This window comes from Panthera uncia, assembly GCF_023721935.1.
Source record: "Panthera uncia isolate 11264 chromosome B3 unlocalized genomic scaffold, Puncia_PCG_1.0 HiC_scaffold_1, whole genome shotgun sequence".
Classification (NCBI taxonomy): Eukaryota; Metazoa; Chordata; class Mammalia; order Carnivora; family Felidae; genus Panthera; species Panthera uncia.
In genome coordinates, this window is record NW_026057582.1 from 44,195,955 (window position 1) to 44,217,531 (window position 21,577).

At 47.6% G+C, this 21,577-nt stretch overlaps 1 protein-coding gene across 7 annotated transcripts in view; it reads right to left on the reverse strand.

Annotated features, from left to right (window-relative positions):
- SAMD4A (sterile alpha motif domain containing 4A) overlaps nucleotides 1-21,577 on the reverse strand; it is a 207,585-nt gene that overhangs the window by 11,483 nt on the left and 174,525 nt on the right. For all 7 annotated transcript variants that reach the window (XM_049612752.1, XM_049612750.1, XM_049612751.1 and 4 more), the window contains 5 exons: nucleotides 16,993-17,326; nucleotides 14,140-14,225; nucleotides 8,818-8,936; nucleotides 4,100-4,301; nucleotides 2,637-2,763 (listed from right to left, as the gene is read on the reverse strand). In XM_049612752.1, the coding sequence (XP_049468709.1) occupies nucleotides 2,637-2,763; nucleotides 4,100-4,301; nucleotides 8,818-8,936; nucleotides 14,140-14,225; nucleotides 16,993-17,326 (868 nt within the window). The remainder of the gene's footprint in view (nucleotides 1-2,636; nucleotides 2,764-4,099; nucleotides 4,302-8,817; nucleotides 8,937-14,139; nucleotides 14,226-16,992; nucleotides 17,327-21,577) is intronic.

Below are 21,577 nucleotides of genomic sequence, written 5' to 3' on the forward strand. Positions count from 1 at the left end.
CCCCCCCCCCCCCCCCCCCCCAGGCCACCAGCCCCTAGATCCCTGCCTTAACTAGGCAAGGGCACACAAGGATGTGCTGCTCTGGGTGGAAGGGCCCAAGAGACCCCGTCTATCTAGGACAACTTCATCTGGGTCTGGCTATGGCAGTTAGATGGGCCTGCCCTGTGAAGGAGGCTGTCTCCTCAGGAAGAAGCAAGAGTTCTGGTTATGACTTCTGGTCTTGAAAACCAGTGTCTGATCTGTAAGGGGCAGGGATGACCTTGGAGACTGAAGAGGAGCATCCCTCCGCCCATGACAGTGACTTTGTGCAGCCTCTGTTCCCTTTAGCCAGGGATCCTGAGTCATGGCTGTGCCCTGCCTCACCCTTCATGACCATGTCCCAGGAAGAGCCGCCCAGCGTGGGCTGAGTGTGCTAGTCAGGACTTAGGAGTGGCTCCTGCCGAGCACTCACCAGTGTATTTGCAGTCAGGAAATCTGGAGTAGCCCTGTCCCCATGCCTTGGCTATTATTAGAAATGCCAGGGTTCATCAGACCCTTGCTGGAGGTGGGTTTGTAATGCTTATGCTAGAGGCTAATTTAATCCCCCCTTTCCAAAAAAGTCCCCAAGCAGTTTCTGGAATTCTAAGTCTAGCATACAAAGAACATTATTTAGAGACTTCTGGGTTAACTACCAGGAAAACTGAAAATCCTTGTAAGTGGCTGCCTCTGGGAGATGAGACTGTGGGCTGGGAGGGGGAGGGGAAAGGGGCAGTCACTTTTTCTTAAAAGCCCTCCTGTATTATTTGATTTTTTAACTATGGGAATAACAGGCTTCATGGGAAGAGCATGCAAATGATCTTAGGGTCATAGTTGCCCTGAGCATGAGCAAGCAGCTCACAACTGCTCTACAACAGCAGAGGGGAAACAAAAATGCAGGTGGGAGATCTGTATCTACAGACTCAAATGGTCTTCCTAGGGATGGCCCAACTCTTCCTGGTGGGCCTGGTCTTCCCAATTAAGACAGGGAGAATGTGGGGAAAAAGAGAGGACTGAGGACTTGGAAGAGAGCCAAAGGAAGGGATAAGAGCTTTAGAATGGAGCAAGGAGGCTACAAGTATATAGGGATTGAAGGAGAAGGAGAGTGGTCAGCTATGCTAGGGCTCCTGTGAGGCTATGAGGTGGCTGGGCTGCAGTCCCAGGACTGAGGTCAGGATGAAAGATCTCCTTGTACCCAGCATGTCTCCCAATATTGTCTAGATTCTCTTATTGGGAATGGATTACACATGATTCTGCACCAAAACAGAGACTGAGACTAAATGACCTAGGGAGAAGACCTTCAGAGTCCCTAAATTTTATCAAATATTTCTTCCCAGGAAGTTATAAGTATCAAAACAGAGAAAAGGAGCTTTAAAACAAAAGTATGCAAAGAGGAGAGGTTCTAGAAGTCAAGAAGCAACCTCAAGCAAGCATCTGGACTGTCGTCCTTTCCTGACACACCTTACCTTGTGGTGGCTTCTCACTTCCCTTCCTCCTCAGTGTCTCCCCACCTCCTCGAGGCACATGCCTGCTCAAAATCTTCCATACATTCCTCACTGAGAATGGGTGGGCCTGAGCTCCTCGGCCTTGGATTCAGAGCCCTCATCATCAGCTGTAATCCTTCCAGTTCCCTTGGTCTACTCTCTGCTACTTCAGTCTGACCCTTTGACTTAGCCACGGCTTCTGGAACTCACTGAGATAGTACAATTGCAGTCTTGCTCTCTTCACTCCTTCTGCCTGCAACTCCACCCTCCTCTTTCCACTTCACCCCCTGTCACCTGAAGCTCAGCTCCAGTTCCAAGAAGCTTTCTTGCCCACCCAGGCCACAGTGACATTTCCTCTCCTTAAAGTTCTATAAGACTTACTGTATAGAGCGTGTCTACTGCCTAAGGTGGGTATTTTCCTACAGGTACAACACCTGTTCCTGATTTTCCTGCCTAGAAGGTCACCTAGCTAGATACAGTAATTGCCTGCATGGCTTCATAGGACTCATGGAGTCTTAAGAGGTCACTGTCTGCATAGATAAAGTGTGCAAGCAATTGTTGTCTGTGCATAATTCTGGCTACTCTGTTTTAGGAGGCTCATGGTGAGAGGTGCAGCTGACTTGAAGTGCACCAAATTGCTCTTTAACCAAGTAAAGGGAAGATGACTGGTCCAATAAGTCATGTTTGCAAGGCGCTCCCAAACCAGGGGAAGTCTCTTAGTGCTAATGCTGTCAAGTTTTCTCTTTCTCTGTCTCACTTCCTGCACATCCCCCCACGTATACACAAAGTACACACACACACACACTACACATGGAACCCCTCCCAACTCCCCCAAATAGCCCTCCAGTGATAACTCTGGTTTAATCAATCTAGAAATATGACTAGTATCAAAAATATCCCCGTCAGATTGCAACCGACTCTGGGGCTCCATGTGCTGGCTCCCAGCCAGCCAGCCGCTATTCATGCTGGCAAGGCACAGTTTAAAAAAGGAAAGGCTTCTATAAGCTCAAAAGAATGCGTGGTGACAGTCGAGGCTAAGCACTTTCCGGCTGGGTTCACAGGGGCATCTATTTTGGCGTCCTGGCCTCCCCTGTGTCAGGGGGAGGAGAGAGGGAGAGATCAAGTGCATGGACCTACCTGGCTGCTGGAACATCAGCATATTCTGTGGAGAAGTGTGCACAGGCAACGAGCGGGTCCTTTGGACTGAGCTGTGGGTGCGGCTTGGCATGCTGTTGCTGCCCCCAGGATTGGCAAACCAGAGGTTCTAATGAGAAATGCAAAAGGGGAACCATTAGTCCAGACAGGGGAGGGGGTGCAGAGCAGGGCTACCGGCCAGAATTCAAGAGGCAAATACCCCTGGAGAACTCTTTGCTAACTTCTGGAAAAAGGCTTGCAGGCTATCCATCTGCATATTTATAGAGAGGGGGTTTAGATTCCATTCATTTTTATCCCCCTCTCCAAGCCCCGGGCCTCTCTAAGCCCCAGCTTAATCTGGACAGCTCTCTCCCTTACTATCTCCAAAACTCTTTTTATCCCTTTTGTTGCCTTTGCTTTTCCTATCACTTTTTTCAGGGATGGGAAGAGTTCTATAAATGTTTGCAACGAAGAGCACAAACTATTTCAAGGCTCTCATTTGATTTTCCTTTTGAGATTCTTACAACTTACTACAAAGCGAGGGGGAGAAAAAAGAATCTTTCAGCTGGCAACGAGCTGGCACACTTAGCTTGCGTTTATTATCACGCGGGTGTCCTAGTGGTGACTTCCTCTTGAACTGATTTGGGGCTTCCCACAACAGTCAGATAGTGGGGCTCTCTCATACCTTGTCCTGTCCCCTGGGGCATAAATGCTGCCCATTTTGCCTGGAGCTGTTTTCCTGTTTTTAAACCAATCTGTCATCCCTAAGTTCCTCATGACAACCCAGGCCCACTTGTGTCCCTCTACTCCCAGCCCCAACCTGCAGAGCCCCACAGAGCTGGGCACACAGGTGCAATGCATTGGGTGGGGTAGAGAAACAGGACTTTGGGGTGAGAAGCTTTGGGACGGAAGTCAGCTCTATACCGCATAGAAAAGACCTCTGGGCAGCCTGGCCTTGAATAGGCAGAGAATGTTCCAGCTCTCCCTCTGGTAGCCTCTCTTAGGCTCCTCTTTGGATTCTCCACCACACCTGGGACCGTGACAAAGGAGCTATCTTCCATGAATAAAAAGGCTGAGAAAGCTCCTTAGATGCTCAGGCTCCTCTGGAACCCAGATCTGAGAGGTGTTGAGGTCTGCTGGGTCAGGTAAAGGAGCCAGGCAAATAAAAGATAGGTCTCGCAGTGCTTCCTCAAGGCCCTCATGTGCAGGGCCCACACAATTAAAGGTTAACGTGGTTATAGAGCGTCTTAAATAAATGCACATGAAGCCAGGTACAGCCATGTAATTGCTGTGTCTCCCAGAGAAACAGTGCAAACAGCTGGTTCCCTCCCAGCATAGGGCCACGTGTATCTCACTGCGGCCTTCCCTTGGCCTCTCCGCTCACCTCGGGGGTCATGTGGGGGTAGGTCCTGAAGCCTCAGGCCCTGAGCCTGGCTGCCCACCCTTCTTCTCGGGGCAGAACAAACCTGTCTTCCTTGTTTCATGATGGCGGGGTTGGCTGTGGTGTTGCGCTGGGTGGAGCTGACAAATCCACTGGTACCCAGGAGGCCAAGGCGGGCAGAAGGGACGTTCCGGGAGGGGATCTGGTACTGGCGTGGGTTCCGTCTGCCCATACCACCGCCTACAGAGCTGGGTGTCGGGAGGGAGTTAGACTGCCCAAAGCCGCGACTGTGAGAGGGAACAGAGAAGAATGGGGAGACTGTCAGTCACCCTTAGCCCTTCCCAAACCCAGGTTGCCAGTGGGATGCCTCCTTGGAACCTGCCTACATTTTGACAGTTGTGAGGTCTATCTAGGGGCAGGGGGTGGTTCTGTGCCAGGAAAGGGCTATGATTAAAGTGACAGCTAAGAGACATCCGAGAGTGACTATCATGTGCACCATCCTGGGACTATCACGTTAATTCTTCAGTTCTCACGACAACCCTACGAAGTAGGTGCTCTATCCTCTGTTACAGCTGGAGAAATAAAACAGGGAGCTTAACAATTTTGCAGAGGTCACACAGACAGCAGGCGACAGCGCTGCAATATGTGCCTAGGAAGTTAACCAGGGTGCTCTTCAGCTTTCTTCCGTGCTGGATTCCAGGGCCCTGAGCACTCACGTGCCCATCAAGAAGCCACACAGCACAAAAGCAGCCGAGCCAGGATCAGTGCTCCTTCTGTCACACCACAGTCTTTCTGATGTCTGTCTGTATGGCACACTTGGAGGGAGTAGCCAGTGAGCCCCACTAAGATGTAAGCTCCAAGAGAGAAAAGGTGTCTGTCCTCATCAGTCCTGCATGTCCCATGCCTGAGTCAGCTCCTGGTACAGCAAGTGCACGTTGAATGAACGAATGAATCTCTGTCATCATGATGCTTCTTCTCCCTGTGGAAAAGCTGACCCCACATCTGGGGCTCTGACTCCCAGGTTGAGAGTAGGGAAGGGGAACAGAGATGATGACGCTTGCAAGCGCTCCAGACCTAGGATGCTGACAGCTCCCCACTCCACAGACCCTTCCTGCAGAAAGATCGGGAGGTTGCGTGCTTTCCCACATGGACCTACGTAGGCTGCCAGGGACCCCTGGCATTGCACTCGGATGCTGTGCTCCCATTGCTTCAGTGACCTCAGTGCCCAAGAACTCATCCTCTTCAACATGCCTCAGGTTCTGGGAGGGTACACAGCAGCCAGTAGGGTTTCAGGAACCAGCACATTCCTTCCAAGAAGAGTCAGCTTTAGTCATTCACTGGTGTTTAACTCACAGTGCTTTACCTCCAACAGCCACAAGATGGAACAGACTTGCTTTCCCAGCCACACAGGGGAGGTCTGTACCAAACCTGTGAGGAGACTCCAGGAGACAGGGCTGACGTAGTTTAACCAGTTGAAGATGATTGGGGGCAGGGGTGCTGTAAAACAGTCATTTCCTGAGAAAGGGTTGTGGGGGGTGGAGAGGGGCATCTAAGCCATCAGCACTGTTAATCTCAGAGAATGTTTTCTCTTCTTCCCAGAATGCCTAAATTTCCAAGGGGGAAAGGGGGTACGGAAGAGAATTCCATGGGTGAGCTGGCTGCAACTGGTTTCTGGACTTGTGTCTTTCCACTTCCAGGTTTTTGTGGCCAAGGAAAGGATTCCTGATTTCTGTCAGGGGCCCATCTATGTGTGGTAAGAAGGACATTCATGGGTTATATGTATCTAGCTCATCCTTTCCCACCTCCTTTTTACTAGCATTAAATTTTTTTGGTTTGAAAGAAGAAATTTGGGCCAGGAGGGGATAAAAGTAATTTCATGTGATCTAGGAGACCTCTTTTGAGAAGGATAGTCTGAGATCCACGACCAGTGGAAACAAGGATCAAGTGGTTTTTTTTTTTTTTTTTAATATGAAGACTAGTCCTTTGGTTTTTAGAGTTGGAATATTGGCCACCTGGTAGATGATTCAGTATGCTAAGACTTCTCCTTATTTAGTGCAGATAGCTTTTTTGCTCATTTTCCTTTTCGGTTGGATTTTTAAAAAGCTATTTCATATGCAAAATACAGTAGTCAGTGAGTGATGCTAAAATGATTTGTGCTTCCAGGAAGGGCAAGACTATATTCTTGAGCAATGTGGGCAGAGGATTCTGCTATGGGACACTTGGTCACTGAAGACAGGAGGGCTCTAGGGACTCCTAAAGTTAGGATGCATGAGTTGGGCTGTATGCAGCAGGTAGAGCCCAGAACATTTTGGGGTCAGGATAGATGAGGGGGCAGAATTTGGATAGGCTACCTTTCTAATGTCTGTGGGGCCCTACTGTGACATACTTAGTTGGTTATTACAAAGCCAGAGTTGTTGAGGGTTGCCACTTCTGGCAACCAGAGTCAGGGCTTAGGTTACTTAAGACCACTAGGCTTAATGACATAATCATTCTCTCTGGGGAGAGGACCAAGTGACACAAGTAAGTTTTCATTCCTTATCCTTTTTTTTAACATATTTTTTAAAATTTTTACTTATTTTTGAGAGAGAGAGAGTGTGAGCAGGGGAGGAGCAGAGAGAGGGAGACACAGAATCTGAAGCAGGCTCTAGGCTCTGAGTTGTCAGCACAGAGCCCAGCACAGGGCTTGAACTCATGGACCGTGAGATCATGACCTGAGCTGAAGTCGGATGCTTTAACCGACTGAGCCACCCAGGCACCCCTCATTCCTTATTCTTTTACTCTGCCCACCTCTGCTTTCCTAAATCTGACCATCTGATTTCATTACGTTGAAATGCGTGAAAAGACTGAGAAAATAACATTAATAAGAACAAACTAATTGGGGATTTGTGATAATTCATGCAGGGGCTGGGCTGCATTTACCTTTGTACTATGGGAGGAACAGGTCTTCAAAGCAAATTAATAGGATAAAAAGATCTCATTAATAGCATAAAAAGGGATAATATAAATGAGAACAAATTATTTTCTAGAGCTTTAGCAACTTCCAATTGAACATCCACAATTGATGAGTGAATTTATTCTTACCAATAAAAACAGGTCCATCAAGATTCCAATATGGCAAACCTTGGGTAGCCCAAGACAAACGTTAGTTAATAACACTCTAGAGAGGTCAGGTTTAATGGGAACTCTCATATGGACCAAGGACAAAGCAGAGCAGACAGAGGCAGGGGATGACAGTCTTGAGAGAAGCAAAGAGCTTAAAATCTCTATCTTTATCTTTATCCTCTAAAGTCCTTCTTCTCCTTGGAACTTGTTTCCTGAGGGCTTGGTGTTGGCAAGAGGGTCTGGAACCTCATCCTCTCGCTTGAGAGAGATGCACTGTTGCCCTTATAAGGAGAGCGAGCCTGGGAAGGGGGTAGTCCCTGAGATGGGAGGCCAAAGAGCAGGCCTTGCCTTTTACCTGGGCCCCTGGCAATCCTCAGGGTGCACAGGTGGTCCAGTCCATCCCACCAGGAAGGGCAACCCCAGAGAGCTTGGAGACAGGGAGCTGCCATAAAGAGGGCTGCTCTTCCTGACTTTTTTCTACACATCAGCTGGAGTCTATGAGAGCTGCCTGGCATGTGGCATGTACAATGGTTAAGAGCACTGACTCTGCAGCTGGTGCTGGCTTGCCTGGTCCAAATCCTGGATACCACTGCCTACAGACTCCTCTGTAAATTGAAGTTAATAATAGCAACTGTACCTCATATGATTGTTGCAAGGATTATATGTATTAATATTCCTAAAATGCTTGGATACCACTTGGCACATAGTACTAAATGTTTGTTTAATAAATAATGGTGTTATATATGCTAGAATATGATAACACTTCAATTTTTACATTAATCTTTAATGAAAGGTTTTCATAAATCCCAACTATCCTTATCTCCCTTAAATAATGTGAAATAGTGATGTTTTAAGGCACACTTATGCAAATAAATGCCAAAATTTTTAACAACACAGAGCTTCTCTATATACACGAAGAAATGAATTCAGAACTTTTTAGGTACAAGTGAAAAAATTATCTGCTCATGTTTAAAAATGTACAATAGAAAGTTGATTTTTCAGGATGTCTGTATATCAGTCTTTTGTTTCCCCCCAACTCCCTGTCATTGTTGAAGGCTTTACCCCACACCCCCCTTGATTCTTCCCCTGGATTGTCACTGTAATTCATCTTTAATATGCAATTGGATTCTTTAATTTAAAACCAGATTAAGGTAATGGGTTCTAAAGTACAACAAGGCTTATTTTTAACTGCATCCAAGAAGCTGAAGTACTATGAAAAATCAAGAGTGGTACTGCTCCACTCTTAGATTGCAGCTCAGACCAAAATAGACCAGCACTGGGCTCTTCACCCTGCCACCAACTATAATTAGCTAGTCTGCAGCTAGAAGGAAGAAAAAATGACACTACCTTGTAAGGTGCTAATAGAACCCATTTTTGTCCTTTCAGGGCCCCCTCTTGTGGATCAACCACCAGTTGTTTTGTGGGCATTCATTAAATCATACCCGTCCCCTCTGGACTAATACCGTCATTTTGATCATGTAAATTGAGTTACAAAAGATCATGTTCAGTTCTTCTTCTGGGCATGCTTTCTCTCCATAGCCTTTTCCCAACCCCATCTGTTTAAGGGATCTCCAATTCCCCACAGGGCATCCTTGTGGACAAGGAATGGTGATGCCTGCCATAGTCCTGCCCAGGAACCCAGGCAGGCAGTGACACACCAGGGAACCACCGTGCATTAAGAAGAACAAAATCCCAACATACTTTCTTTGCTGTCGATATCCTGATATGTCTAGAAGGGTTTTCCGAGGGAAAGACCGAAAGAGCTTCTGCACCTGCTGTTTCCATGACAACAATCTTTTTTTCTGAGTCTCTGTAAATGCCTGCAAAAACAAACAGGACTTTTTAATGGGTGGCGCAGCCTGGCATTAGAGGGAGAAACATGCAATTAATAGGGGGAACATCGGAGTCTCTGGCAGTTGCCTTTTCTTCACCTGCTCCCTACCTGATCCAAATGGCAGTCAGTTTCACTTGGGAGCCACCTGTACCGACAATTCAAGTTATTTGACATTGGAGGTGCCTGGTAAAGTACATGCATTAAGCTTTTGACAACCCTTGTTTTTGGTTGCATTTCTGGCAGATCCATACTCACTTTCCCCTTCCTCCTGACTCTACTCTGGACTCTACAGATTAACCAAGAATGAATTGCAAAATGGACTGTTGAATACTCTGGCTTTTGCAGGCCCCCTATGTGTTCATAATCAATGGAAATGCTAAACCACTTCAAAAATCAATCTGCTTGATGGTGTGTGGTCACCCTGGAGTGGTCTTCAGGGTTTCAGAAAATGGAAGAATAGTCTCTGCTATGTTATACTATACTATACTATACTATACTATACTATACTATACTATACTATACGTCAGGATAGGTGCACTGGGGGTTTTATAGGGCATGGGGCTTTGCTGAGAAATCTCCAGTTAAAGGATCCTGTGCCCTACAAAAACCCCAGTGCACCAGTCCTGACCTAAATTTTAGGAAAATCGGTAGATCTGATGCCTTCTCAAATCCTTTTTAGTAAAATTGGCATTGAGGGGGTGTTTTGCCTGCTTCATAACACACTAACATCTGTATTACGCCTTCTTTTGTGTATGCTGAAGTCCAGGGAAAGACTTTATAGGGGTTATGAGTCCCCAAGGCAGAGACACTCAAATCTGTATTATATTAGAATCCCTCAAGAAGACCTAGACCCCTTCCCACATACCTAGAGCCTGATATAAGAGATCTGGAGAGGAGTCCAGGTGATGTTTGCAACAGGTGCCCTGGTAGTTCTGCTGCAGATGGAACACGGACATTTGGCATTCTAGATGGTTTGAGGACCCTACATGCAATATAGAAATCCCCTGGCGGGAGACTAGAACATTGGCCCACACCCTGTGGGAGACCCATCAGCTTTGATTGATTAGCAGTAACAATGATGGAGATAACATACCCATGTACTTTTGTCAATAAGACAGAAAATCCTTTAAGTAGCAATAAACTATTACTTAGAGTAACAGACTATATGACTACTTTCCATAAAGGAAACCGATTCCTTAAACAGAGAAAAAAAATGACAGCTTAATTTTCTCCAGATGACATTTAATCTTTAAGGACCTAAACACAGGGGAGCTATGTGAACAAAAAAGCAAAAAGATGTTAGTTATATTGCGAAAAAATTATTGACTTGCAAACCCCTTCCTGCTGGATGACCTTAGCCAGACACATTTAAGGATATCCACTAAAGGAGGTCTACCCAACCCAGAGATTCCATGCCTCATTAAAGAGGTGCAGTCACTGCTTAAGGTGCATGGTAGGATGGTCTCATGGTTACAAGGTAAGGACATGGTTCTACTCTGTGTTCCCTTCTCATTTGTTGGTAATGCTTGGTGAGTGTCCACCTATACATGAATGTCTGAAAACTTGAAAGGCAAGCATCGCTGATAGACTAATAAAGGGATGGATAGATTCTCCTTTTGACTGGCTTATTCTGCCAAAGTTTGAGAACACAGGATGCAGGTGCACTGATCAAGATGACTTGGGGAGGAGAGTCCAGCCCAGTTGGTTGGAGGAAGGCTCTGGATGGATATGGACAGGGTTTGAATCCCTGCATACCCTTATGCAAGTTCCTTTAGCTGAGACTCGGTTCCTTCTAAAAACCATGGATAATAATATCTCCCTCAAAAAGACGTAAGGATTAAATGAGACAACACATGAAATGCAATTAGAATACTTAGAACATACCTGACTGTTAGTAATGGTTCAATAACTGCTGCTCATAGATACTCTAGCCAGGGTTTTTCTGGTTGTGCAAACCAGCCCTGTGGTGGTGGTGTATGAATGTTTGTCACATATGGTATTTAGCAATCACCTTTAGCCCCCAACAAATGATTTCAAGTTGTCAAAACTGTAATACCGAGCTGGTCTAGGGCCAGCCTGAAGGACAGCTGGCCTGAGTTTCCAAGTGACAAAGGAGGAAATGGCTTACTTTACAGACATGCATTCAAAGTGCTTCCAAGGACATTTCCAAGAAGGTGGAAATGTTTATATCCCACCCCCTGGCCCCAGAGAGGTCAGCTCATTCGTTCAACACTGGCACCAGGCTCATTTAGTTCTGGGTTGCAGATAGAATCAAGCCCCTTAGCCATGCTGAGTGAGTGTGGTGGCCACTTCTCAGTCCTGGAGGCTGCAGCTGGGAGGCACAGAGAGGAGCTGGGTCATGGCTGGCAATGAGCGATTTCCAGAAGCTGGTCTCTGTGTGTGTGTGTCTGCAAAGTAGCACTCCATCATGGGAGCTCCGCTGTCAACTGGGATGGCTGACACATGACCTCAGCCATTCCACTGGCAGCTCTGGGTTGGGCTGGTAGCAGCTTCCTCAGGTACTGGAGGGGAAGGAACCTCCATAGTACAGATTGACATAGCGAGTCAGCCACTTCCGAGTCCTGTGTCACTATCAGGGCCGAACCAATGAGTCTGTATGGAAGAAGATGGCTAGGGTGTGACCCACAGCTTTTGTGGCGGGATTAAAAAAAAGGCTCATAAAAGGGGCAAGAACTCCTCTCTGCAGAACCTCCTGGAGATGGTGAGGAGGCAAGAAGCCAGGGATTATAATGCAGCAAAGTAGTCTCAGAAATGAAACTCAGAACTTTCCTGTCCTCCCTTCTGTTACTCTAGGGAGTTGGTCCCTTTGTCCCCGGGAGGAAGGAAAGTGTCTAGGTTCGGTCAACATCCTATCCAGTCAGGTAAGGAATAGCACATTTGGGCTGTGAAAGGGAGTCCTGTTTTGTGGAGCCCAGGTATAAACCTCAGCCAGGATGGAGACTGCATGCTTCGACAGGGCCTCACAGGGAGGAGGTGTTCTGCCCAACAGAATAACCCAAGCCTGTGGAAAATTATTCAGACACGTTTCCTCTTTCTTGAACTAAAATAATAATAAAAGGTCTTGCACAGCATTTTCCCTCCCAAAGCAGAGTACAGTCCTCTCCATCCGGACATGAATTCAGGCGAGCAGACATAGCATAAGCCCCTTTCTGCCTGTGACTCCCACCAGCCACAGGTCCCTCTACTGCAGTCGAGGCCTCTTGCCAGCAGATGAGTCCACATGGTGCCATCTTTGCATTTAATCACTTGGGCAGGCAGGGAGAAAAAAAAAACTAGGCATTTGCTAAATATTCTAAGGAAATGGAAAAGAGAGCCAGGCTGCACAAGGAGGGCATGCACAGTGGCAGGAAAGTGAGAAGCATCAGGCCACAGCTTTGGGGCTGGTGGAGACCAATTAGGAAGCTTGTGCACTGTCCAACGGAGGCAGCTGGAGGGCTCATTATTTTGTCTTGCGGGCTCAGCAGACTTGAGGCAAGATGGAAAGTAACTTGTAACTTGGTTACAAGTATCCTGAAGGTTTGGTGTGAGTGTGGGCATGGCAGAGGATGCAAGGTTCTAGTTCCTTTATATAAATTTAAATCCTCCCCTTATCAGTCCCCCCCCAACCCCCTCCAAACATACTCTCCCCCCCCCCCCCCCCCACCCCCCCTAAGACACAGCACTCTCCAAATGCTGTTCTTTCTGCCTGGAGCGCTCCCACCTACTTAGGTGAGTCTTTACCACCAAGACCCCAGCTTGCCTTTCAGACCTAGCTTGGGGACAGTTCCTCTGAGGAAAAGCCATTTCCGGTTCTGGATTTGGTGGCCTCGCTCCTCACCTGGGCTCCATAGGATGCCAGGACAGCCTTATCCTCATGTATGTGATGACCTGGTTTCCTTTTGTCTCCCCTGCTACCCTCATACCATAAGCTACATAGTCAGGGATGGGGTCTGGGTGCTTAATAAAGATCTGTGGAATGAATGAGTTCTAAAATTCTTCAACACGTTCTTGCCTTCTTTTCTTCCTGTTGCTTTTTGTTGGTCAAAACAAGTAGGGTGTCAGGACTGCACATAGCAAAGAGTGAGTTGGGGATTGCGGAGAGGGACACAAGAATTTGCGCTGCTGAAAGGAAATAGCAAAAAGGAGAGTTTAGGGGACACTGTGGGTCAGTAGCTGGGAAGGAAACCCAGAAGGAGACCATAACCTGCACGTGAGGGGGGGTGGGGGCCCAGGGAGCCGGCCTTTGACAGATGGGCCTGTGTGGCAGCTGGCAGGGTGAGGGCAGTGTGAGTGGGGCAGTGGGTAAGGGGGACAGACCTCTGTGCCGGGTGTCTCCCTTCACTGGGGCCCACTGCACTTCTGGGGCTCTGGCTGCTAACCTGGCAAAGGTGAGGAGACTTGGGGGCCTTTGCCATCTTATTCTAACCTTAAAGTCCCAAAGAAAGACCTCAGTGCTAAGTTTTTCCAAAGCCTACACTGTGACTCTTATCTCTATGACTCTTTGAGGGGGTGCTCCCAAGAAGCTACTGGAGTCTTGGGTCCGAGACACAATCCCGTCTCCACATAGGTCTCAGGGCAACTGCCAGGGCAGGCGGCTGCTCCGGCCCAGCAGTGTCCAGGACCCGGTCTGCTCCATCAGGAAGATTGCACTTGCACTGAGTCTAATGGGAACACCTCCAGCCAGCCTCAGTCCTCCTTCAAAAGGACATGTGGCTCAACACAATTCCTATAAAAATCACAAATCAGACCACACACAAACACATGATTTTTTTTTTTTTTTTTTTTTTTGCACACTCTCTCACCCTCCTTCAACTTTCCCTGAGCCAAAAGACAAAATGTTTCAACACAAAATTTTAAAAGGACTTGAAAACGCCAAAACTAGGTGGCAGGGTTGAGTGTTAACCACCTCAGGCTCGGTCACTCAGGTATTCTTCCAGAGCCAGAAGTTTCTCTCAGGCGTTCACCCTTACATCAGAGCTCAGTCTAGATGAATCTCGACACCAAAGTCACATACAGGCTGTGCTTAGGTTTGAAGCCACCATAGCTGGGTTCTGCCCAGGCTATGATTAATGCCTGTCTACCCTTCAAAAACAAGTTGTTGGGAGACCCAAGTGATCACATCACAGAAACTCTGAGAACCATTTCTAAGCAATGAGAAAAACAGTTTTGTGAAATCCATTACTACTCACCTCATGAATTAGACACTTGTCTATGAGCTGTAAATAGGAACTTATATTTTCCTCATCAGGTCTGGAGACCAAGAGCTGTGTGCACACTGTGAATGAAAAAAAAATAGAAAAGATGAATTAGAAACATGCATACCCATTCTAACCTCGGAGATCTGTCTCTGATTTCCTTTCAGGACCAATATTTTGAGAGGTATGTGTGCCTGTGGCTTTACGTAAGGTTCACAAAAAAGGCCAGGAGGCTCCTCATTCCACTGAAGTCAAAGGCTTGGTCACCACAGGAGCCCTCGCTTTGAGAAGCCCCTTCGCTTAATTCCAGGCATACCATTCTATATTAAGCCTTCTGCAATCCAGCCTGAGACACTCTGGGAGAAGAATGCAGCCGTGTCCTGAGCTCTATCTTTGAAAGAGGCTCCTTTGGAGAAGAGAGTTCAAAGGCATCAGAGACCATCAACGTTCTCAGAAAGCAGTCTTCATCATTTGATGAATGAACTGTGCGCCTCATTTGGAGGAATGAGTCTGGCACATCTTTTAGGACATGAGGTGTGTGGGCACACACATGGGCAGGAGCCCGCTACTCCGTCATTGGAGGGTTGTTTTCTCAAAGTGGTAACACACCTTTATACACACACAAGTTCACCTACACACTCAAGAAACTGAAGCAATAAGACCGAGCAGAGTCAGTCAGCAAGTAGAGTGCACACCCCCACTGGGATTCTCATGACCCCGATATCATAGCCCATTCTAATCTCATCCTAGAGGCGGTGATGCTCTGATTTTGATGGGGGTGTTTAGAAGGCTGCGGTAGAGGTGGTTGGACAAAAGATGTCAGAAGTGAAAATGCCTTGCACTCAAGTAGACCAAGCTTGAAACCTGGGCATAATGATTCCTTTCTCTTCCTAATCCTGAATAACCAGTGTGTCACAGAATCCCTCTTTTTTTTTTTTTTTTTTAATTTTTTTTTTCAACGTTTTTTTTTTTTGTTTGTTTGGTTTTTTTTATTTATTTTTGGGACAGAGAGAGACAGAGCATGAATGGGGGAGGGGCAGAGAGAGAGGGAGACACAGAATCGGAAACAGGCTCCAGGCTCCGAGCCATCAGCCCAGAGCCTGACGCGGGGCTCGAACTCACGGACCGCGAGATCGTGACCTGGCTGAAGTCGGACGCTTAACCGACTGCGCCACCCAGGCGCCCCACAGAATCCCTCTTATATCATGTCTTTGCACACAGATTTTCAGTACAGCATTGTTTGTAATAACAAAAACTTGAAAACCACCTCAGTGTCCATTAACTGGGGTCCTGTTAAATTATACTTTTTGCATATAGCGGAACAGTATGCAACGTTTAAAAAAGAATAGGGTGGTGATATCGTATGGATAGAAATACTAAAAGTATATAATGTAGGAAAAACTAGCTGCAGAAAAATGTATAAACAACACCTGTTTGTGTGTGAAAAGGATTCTCATGTGCTTGTATACGATTAGTACAAAGTTCCTGAAGGGATATTCTAAACCTGTTTATAGCAGTCACCTCTGCAGAGGAAGATGGCAGGGCTTGGGGGACAGGTTATTTTTCACTTTCCATCATTTTGTTTAGTTTTGATTTTTTATGTTGAGCATGGATTTATAATTTATTTGAAAGTAGCTAAATGGTAACAAGTAGCCATGCCAGAGAAGTTCAGGTCTCCGAGCCCACCAGGGGTTACACTCAGGTATCCACTCCCACATGTATCTTTACCCAGGGGGTCATCTGTTCTAATCCCACACTGTGAAGAGCCCCCATCGGGGGTGGGAGGTTGGGAGGTAGAGACAGCTAGGAGGTGAGTGGGAGGAGACCAGGGACCCACCCTGGCCATCTCAGCTCAAAGGGATGATACAAGTCTCCTCTGAGCCAGATTCCTATGGAGGTAAGTCTTTTTTCTTTTTTTTAGGATGTGGGCACATGGGAAGTTTCTCACTGCACCTCTAAGACTCAGGTGTCCATTTCTTTTGGTAAAAACTTGGTTTCTTTAAAATGATCTGGGGGCGCCTGGGTGACTCAGTCGGTTAAGCGTCCGACTTCGGCTCAGGTCATGATCTCACAGTCCGTGAGTTCGAGCCCCGCGTCGGGTTCTGTGCGGACAGCTGGGAGCCTGGAGCCTGTTTCAGATTCTGTGTCTCCCTCTTTCTCTGACCCTCCCCTGTTCATGCTCTGTCTCTGTCTGTCTCAAAAATAAATAAATGTTAAAAAAAATTAAAAAAAAAAAAAATAAAATGACCTGAAATATTGGACAATGAAGAAAAAAAATTGTTTCTTCTTCCCAAAGGAAAAGTACTGGCATTCATTGCATTTTTAAAATAATCACACTTTCTTGTGGGACACCCCGTGTAAGCGCAAATTATTCTAGCACTGGACCTTTCAAAGATAGTCACGTAGTTACTGTGCCACGCACGGGGGAGGTAGAAAGAGTGCTCCTACCCAAAGAATCACATGAGAATTCAGTCTGCCCTCCACAGACAGGCACACAGCATGGCTATGGTGCCTTCAAATAGTAGTCTGTATTAAGGGAAGGGCTGACTTCCTTCCGCCCGCAGGCCCAGAGGCCCAATGAGCACTCACTCTGCTAGGAGGGCCCAGCTTTGAGGGAGTGGAAGAGAAAAGGAGACAGGGTTAAGGAAGAGGCCTCTGGGGGTCAGAGAGATTGGAGTTCAGTTCCAAATGACAACCTTTGAGCCTCACTCTCCTCATCTGTAAATGGGCTAATGGCATCTACCCTAACAGGTTTATCCAGCACCCTGGGGAAGCTCCTCAGGAACCAGGAGTTCTGATTAGTGGTGTTGAGAGAACAATGGCGGAGGTGGGAGAATCAGGCTCTACCTTTCCCCATGACACGTGTGAACTGCCCAGGGAGATCCCCCTCCGGCAGGGGGGCGACGGCCAGCTCCCCATCACAGCTACTCAGCTGGTGTGGCTGGAGCCCACCGCTGGCCCCAGCGGAGGCGGTGGCTGTGGCACCAGTGGCTGCGGCACTGTCTTTGCAGTCAGGGGTCTGGCCCTCAGGGCCCATCAGTGAGGGCGGGTGGGGGGCCTGGGGCTCCCGGCGGCAAGCCTCGGGGGTGGTGCTTGGGGAGCTGTAGGCCTTGATGGGAGTCAGGATCATCTGGTGCAGCTCCTGGAGCGGGATGCGCAGGTTGCCCCCTTCGATGATGTCCTGGACGGCCAGAGGGAGAAGACTTTGGTTAGGGTCAGCACTGGGGGTGGCCCACCTTGACGTCTCCCTCCCCCTGCCCGGAGCTATTCCCAGGCGGGACTCACAGCTGCTGGCCCCTTCATCCCAACAGTCTTCGGAAATGCAGCCATTTTATCATTCTATTATTAGCCCGGTAGAAAACTTGGCAAAATACAGATATGCATAGTGAGGAAAATATACATCACCTGAAAATCTCACCATCTAGAGGTGATCACTAAAACGATTTTGTATATTTCCTTCCCTGGCTTCCTCAGTGAATTTCTATAAAAAGCATTTATATATTTTACATGCACACACTTTAGAAGCTGTATAATAAAGCTGGGTCATGTGGTAACTTCCTGTCCTGTGTAGGATGAAGGGACCTGCTCGTTCACACCCTCAGCCCATGACACAGGCACCACAGGGCAGTGGTTAAGAATACAGACTCTAGGAGGGTGCCTGGATGGCTCAGTCCGTTAAGTGTCTGATCTCAGTCAGATCATGATCTCATGGTGTTTGGGATCGAGCCCCACCTTGGGCTCTGCCCTAACGGTGCAGAGACTGCTAGGGATTCTCTCTCTCTCTCTCTCTCTCTGCCCCTCCCCTGCTGGCTCTCTCCCTCTCTCTCAAAACAAGTAAAATTTCAAAGAATACAGACTCTAGGACAGATGCTGGGGTTCAAATTCTGACACTACTGTATGACCTTGGGTAAACAACTTAACCTCCCTGTACCTATTTCTGTGTATAAAATAAAGATAACATCTGCCTCAATGGGTGGTTGTGAGGATGTTAATATCTGTAAAGCTGCAGGTCAGGGTCAGGTTCCCATGTCATGTGCTTCTTTGTTAATAGGTATGTGTCGAGTGCTGTGATGAACTGGGCACTGTCCTAGGCAAGAGGTTATGGGGGGAAGAGTCTTTGTGGTTCCCTTGGGGAGTTTACAACCCACCCTGAGATGAACATACTGCGCTAGTGTGCAGGCCAGGGTGGCTGTGAAGGGAGGCTGTCTGAGGGGGTGATGTTGGACTGGGAACCCAAATGAATGTGGGCGTGAGGACCCTGGGAAAGCGTGCCCCATGCAGAGGGCATGGTGAAGGCAGAGGCTCTGAGGTGGGGGCATGCCAGGGTGTGTGAGGAATAGCAAGGAGGTGGAACAGGATGGGGAGAGGAGAGGGTGGGGAATGAGGTTTCTACTGGGGCCTGAGCATGGAGGCAAGGAAGCTGGGAGTTTTTCTAAATGAGAAGAGACATCAGGGGAAGTTTTGAGCAAGGGAGTGACATGTTGTTGAAGTTTCATTCTGGAGAGAAATATGTACAATATATGTGTATACAATACAGTTGACTCTTGAACAACATGAGTTTGAACTGTGTGTGTCCACTTACATGCGGATTTTTCCGATAAATACAGTACAGTGTTGAGAATTTACTGATGATTTTCTTAGCATTTTCTATTCTGTAGCTGACTTTATTATAGGAATACAGAATATAACATATATAGCGTACAATATATCTTCAGTAAGGCTTCCAGTCAACAGTAGGCTATTAGTAGTTCAGTTTTTGGGGAGTCAGAAGTTACACATGGATTTTCAGCTGCACAGGGGAGGAGTCAGTGCCCCATGTTGTTTAAGGATCAACTAAACTTGTACATAATATAAATGGTTTTATATGTTGTATAATAAAATTGGGGCCTTCTGCACATACAGTTTGATATACTGGTGGTTATTTATTAGGAAAAAGAGTGAGCGCTGATTCTGGTCGACATTTATCTACGTGCCAGATCCTCACAGAGGCACAGGACAGGCTCTGACGCTTGTGGCTGGGTGTCAGGGCCTGGGAATCATTTTTGGCATGGAGAGCGGTCCGGCCCTCTGCCCCAGTGCTGCCCAAGTGCTTTTGCAACAGACCTCTCCTTGGGACCCAGGAAGGACACTGACAATCAAGGCCCTGATTACTAATGAAGTATTTACTCTCCTGAGAGCACAGAATGGCAAAGACATCATTTCAAAAGCCTGAAGCATGAGTACCAGTCCATTCCTGGGTTCCTCTAAGAAAAACTGCTTGATGGTATCCAGGAACACAAGCCCATGGAACACGATCACCTCTACAACCAGACTTTCTGATCAATCGATAGCACATTGGGCTTCCTATCAAGTGATTAGAAAAAGGAAACTGGAGGACGGCAGCCTTGAATAGGCACGTTTCAGTTCAGGGCAGCAAAACACCAATAGCCCAGCGCCACCATTGGCGGGAACCTGCTTTGCTCAGGAGGTTGGAAGCAGAAACTTAGCCTAGTTGGCACCCAGGGTCATTGAGTAAAGTGAAATGCTAAGTAGCCATCAGCATTGTTTCAGTCCTGGCCAGGGCCACTGTCCAGCCTGTTTTAGAGGAGAGCGTCCATTTTTCTTTTAAAGAGGAGAGCTTGAGAGTCTACGGCCTTCCTTCTAAACCTGGCAGACATGGCGTGGGGAAGACTAGCTTGCTGCCTACGCCAGCAAACCTGAGGCAGGAGTCATTCCCAGTTTTCCTGCTGCCCAGACTGGACCAGTCTTTTCCAGAGTCTAGATGGAGTCACGTGACTAGTCAGTCGATTTTGGACTTGGTGATCTATCAGGGCAGGGCATATGAGGCAAGCTAGCTGACCCATGACAGGAGAGCACCTATGGCCTTTCCTGATCCAACTATGTGCCAACTGGGGTGGGGGGGATCCCTGCCTCTAGGTCCTTCACTTCCTGCCAACTGCCTAACTGGTACCTGGGATGTGGGGGCTCCTGATCTTGTCCAGCCCCTGACTGGGGGTGGGGGGGGAGGGGGGAAGCAGAAGGAGAGAGGAGGGATGAAGCTTCCTCACTGAGTGGGAGCTGAGTAGGCAGAGCTGGCTGGCCTATTTGGGAGATCACATGCATCCCTGCCATGCCATCCCACGTGACAGCTAACACTGAGGTGAGCAAATGCATGCTCATGACATTGTGTCAACTGCCACCAAACAACCCTCACTTGGCTCTTGTCACATGCAAAAAGGCTTCTGTAGTTACTCAGTGATGGAGGAAGGGGATTTTGATTATGCTAATAGCTGAACTCTTTGGAACAGGAAACATACACTTGCCCCAAGTTCAAATCTTACCTTACTCCACTGGAGACAACCACACCAAAAAGGAAGCCATAAACCTAATGAATAATGATGGACACTTTCTGTCAAATATAACTTATCAGGAATCATGCAGAGTTTTTTTGTTTTGTCTTCCCCCATAGACTTGAAGCCACTGTCTCAAAGAAAACACTCGGCTAACCAGTTAACAATGCCCCTTACGCCAGCCTTTGTAGGGTTACATATCTGACTCTTCAGAAATCAATTCTAGAACTCAACACTGAGTGCCCAAGTTGAGAAGGAAGCTAGAAAATGGCCCAAGTGGGACCCAATCCAGTGTCCTCCAACTAGCTGTGAGAATTAATTCTCCATGTTGACAAAAATAGGGAACCAACCCAAGTCTCTACTGATCCTTCAGACCATAAATATACTCCTACATTATAAACACAAAGAGGCAAAATGAAGCTGTCCGTTTGCTAATGTGCCTAGCCGAGGAGCTCATGGCAGAGGGAGCTCGAGGCAGAGGCCTCCACGAAGGCCGGCCCACCAATGCCAGCAGTCAGCTCTGGTGGCACAGCTCAGGGCCCATGCACAGGACAGGAAGCTACTTGCCAACCCCTCACTTGGCTTTCTTAGGTCTTAGAGGAAGACTGGTTTGAAACCTTTCTCAGGGCACGTGACAGCAGCAAGGGGCAAATCGTCTGGAAGACAGAACTTGGGCAGCCAGTGTCTTGACACTTACACACTGACCATGGTCCCATCCTTCCCCCAGTGTGAGTAGACCTGGACCTCTTGCACAGTAGATAGCACTCCTGCACCTACTTAAATCTACTCCCCTGCCACCTTTCATTCACCACACTCCAGCTGGGCCCAACCAGGAGCTAAGCACTGTGAAGCATCAGGGACCTAGAAACAAATACAATAGAATCCTTGCCCTGAGATGCTTACAGTTTCTGGGGCCCATAGAGTGTGAGCATGCAGCCAGGACAGGGAGCTGTGGGAACACTGTGTGTGTGTGTGTGTGTGTGTGTGTGTGTGTGTGTGTCCGTCCTTTCTCTGTGCCAGGTTCCCAGGGAATAGTTTAGCTTCATAGTTTGGGAATTAGTTGAAAAAGGACAGTGAATAAAAGCATGTGAAACATTTTCGTT